At 34.6% G+C, this 3,521-nt stretch overlaps 1 protein-coding gene across 1 annotated transcript; it reads right to left on the reverse strand.

The window, feature by feature from the left end:
* Positions 1-1,874: 1,874 nt before the first annotated feature.
* Positions 1,875-2,177, reverse strand: LOC133336454 (phormicin-like). The gene has a single exon (XM_061544753.1). The coding sequence runs from the start codon at positions 2,169-2,171 to the stop codon at positions 1,887-1,889; it is 285 nt and encodes a 94-aa protein (XP_061400737.1). The 5' UTR covers positions 2,172-2,177; the 3' UTR covers positions 1,875-1,886.
* Between the last annotated feature and the right edge of the window lie 1,344 nt (positions 2,178-3,521).

The following is a 3,521-nucleotide window of genomic DNA, read 5'->3' on the forward strand; positions in this document are numbered from 1 at the left end:
TTTTTACCAAAAACCAATTTAAAAAATAATGAAGATCTTCACCGATTGGCTCTATCCTAGTTCATATGATAAACTCACAGAGAAACGTGTAAAAAAAATCGATTGGGTTATTAGTTTTTGAGTTATCGTGCCCACCATTCGCAAAAAAATGTTTAGAGAAAAACGCGTTTAAAGTTTGAGAAGCCATTCAGCCGTCACTTGATGCTGGCACAACAAATCGGCTATATCTTCAAGAGTTCTTGAGATTTTCACTTGAAATTTTGTAGGGGCATTCTTGAAGTAGTGTAGATTCGAATTATATCAACAAAAATGTTGACCCCGAGAATGGGGGGGTCCCCTTAAGTGAATTCCCCTTTAGCGCGAACAACCAACTTTTACTGGTCAAAGCAAATGTGAATAGCACTTATTTTGGGGAATTCCCTTTTTACACGGTTTTTTTACATGGCTTCTTCTGGAACCAATCTACCGTGTAAAAACAGACTGAGGTGTATTTAAATTTGTTATTCTGTTTGTAACACTTCGACATCGATTTTTATAATTTATGAGGTTCACGGTGACCTCAACAAATATGAAATTCTATGTCGACTTAGTTATATCCGTCTGTCTGTCCAATAATTAAAAAATAACTTTGGAATTTGTCCATACTTTGCTAATACTCCTAGGAGGTCCGGTATTGAAAAATTGGGAAAATCGCTTCATATTGTGGAATAGCATTTAAATTTCGGTATTTTAGGCACGATTTTCAACTTAATTGGTAATAGTATGGTATTTTGGGTTTTTATGGTGGCCCCATATAAGATGCTACGTTATAGAAAAGTTCCACTGTATATAGTTTGAAGAATGAAAATAAAGTTTATGTTCTTAAAATCACGACATTCATTTAAAATTTGTCACGTTTATGCACCTTAAAATTCATATAAATAGCGTGGACATACATCAAAATAAGAAATACTACAAATTTACAATACCTAGTCATTAAAAAATGAAGTTCTTCACGTTGTTCGCGCCAATTTTTATAACTATATGTTTCTACACAAACTCCAGTGCTTTGCCTGCTTCAGATGTCCATTATGGAGTCGATTGTAAATTGCTGAGGGCTTTTGGTTATGGTGACAACCCCTGTCCGACACATTGTTCAGTTCTCGGCGCTGGTATGGGTTATTGTAATAAAAAAGATCTTTGTATTTGTGGTCTATAAAATCTACCATTTTTTATTAGGAATAAATAAATAATTACAATAAATCTATTTAGGTAATACTTGAATGGTCCCTTATCACTTAGTTGTTATTTATTCTCTCAGAAAAAGAGGTGGGACTTTTATATAGGGGTTTTGCTAAAGATTGGAACTGTAGTAACATTTTTTGCGCAGAGGTTATTTGACCATAAAGAACATTTAATGCAAATTACAGCCACTTCCTTGGGAAAATGCTCTTCTGACCATCTAACGGGATCGAAACCTTTATATGGGGGCATTTTCGAAATACCGACTCGTACCAAACATTTTCTGCGCAAAAATTGGTTTACCCACCATGAACCCAAAATGCAAAATTACAGCCTCTTCGGCTCGAAAATGCGTTTAGTACCATAAAAATTCCTAAACCGGACCTGGACCGTTATAAGGGCGTTATGCCCAACCATGGACCTGTTTTGAATATTGTCAAAAGGAATGACAAATTTAATATACAGCCCACCTTATGGTCCATTATATAGATTATTGGCGAAATTATCCATAAATCTGACTATATTTTCTAATGTTTTATAAGCATGCAATATACCTCTGTATTAAAATTTGTAAACATACTTTTCTTAAACAAAAATGCCGATTAATTTTCAATACTCTTTTTTTATTAATTAATAAAAACGTCCTTAGAAACTAAAATAACATCTCATTTACGGCAAACACAAACACCCTTGCCATTGCAGTAGCCGCCACGATTACCGCGCAACAAGCAATGAGCAGCACAGGCTGAATGATTGACTCCGGTACCGCTCAACAAATCACAGGTGGCACGCTTATAACGGCCATGTAACTCCGGTTCCAATTCCTTTAAGGCATCAGCACCGTGAACAAAATTAGCTTCTCCTCCATCATTGGAAGCAGGCGATGCACTGGACTGGCCAATGAAACAGGCAGAAACAAAGAAAACAGCAAAAACAATAAAGTATTTCATTTCTTTATTGACTTTGATTGATGGAAGAACGGATAGAGTACGGTTGCAGTGTAAAACAGATGAAGTGTTGCGGTTCTCAGATATGCTTGAAAACTGTTGTCAACTTCGATAGCATTTTGAAGTATTTATACTCCAGTGGCTTGTTATGCGTTTTGTTCTGCTCATCTTTGTCACATTGAAAGGGGATTTTTGTTCGTTCTACATCATCATATGGGTCGCTTGGGGGGATTTACGATTAATATGTTTTTTTTTATTCTGGGAAATATGAAATTATTCTTCCTGGTGGTAAATAATAAATATAATTAGTTGGCTATACAAATGATTGATATGTAAACATATAGGCCTACAGAGGTTGCCAATAATTAATTGTTTTCTGTGGAATTTTAATTATTAAATATGTACTTCTGAGGCACTAAAGAATCAGTAAATCGATTTTCCATTTCATACCAAATATCAAAATTGTATCTATATCCTTCCAACAAAACGTCGATGAATTGGAAGTACCTTGGCGTGTTTTTGCTAAACTTTAATGGAAATATGTTTTTTTTTATATTACTGGTGCTATCCGGCGTACCATATTTAGTACAAATTTCCTAAAATCCAGTCACATTTAAGCAATATAAACGATTGTTTAGGCCTTGAAAATGTTTTTCGTTCGATCCTAAATTTGTATAACTTCCATGGGAACTATGTCAAAACATATGTAAAAAAAGTTCAGCCAAAATGTATTATCCTCTGAGATATCAAAATACAATATTACAGACATTTAGGTTGGGAGTCCAACAAGGGAGTCTGTTATCTTCTGAATTCCCAAAACTAGTAATTCTAAAATTATAAAATAGGCCAGGATAACTTACAGCTTAACTTTTATATAAGGATGGTTTTATATTTTTTTTCTATAATGTAGTAATACGTCTGGTCCCAATTGTTATGTTATATACAAGTTCGCCTGCACTCACATTATTCATACTCAAACAAACCACACCGTAAAATGAAAATGATCAGAACTATGTTTATGTTTATGTTAGTGAACGGGGAATAACAGCGGACACAAATATAGCAACAATTGGAAATTCACCGATTTCTTATATGTAGATCTGTATTATGGCAATACGTCTTCTTTGAATTTCTAGCTAAGCGGTTGCCTTGTGATTCCCCCACCTAATACACACCACAAAGGAGATCAGTCACCCACAATGATAACCTCAAGACAGCAAACTAGCAAACAAAGCCCAGCCAAGTATAAATAATGCAAGCTTAACAGAAAGTAGACAACAATTTTAAGACTGCTTCCGAAGACTTCAAAACATCAATTCTTCAGCGTACATTCTCAACAAGAACATAAAAAAA

The sequence above is a fragment of the Musca vetustissima genome, unplaced genomic scaffold (assembly GCF_032173495.1).
Source record: "Musca vetustissima isolate MV318-11 ecotype Yass unplaced genomic scaffold, APGP_CSIRO_Mvet_v1 utg4709, whole genome shotgun sequence".
Lineage (NCBI taxonomy): Eukaryota > Metazoa > Arthropoda > Insecta > Diptera > Muscidae > Musca > Musca vetustissima.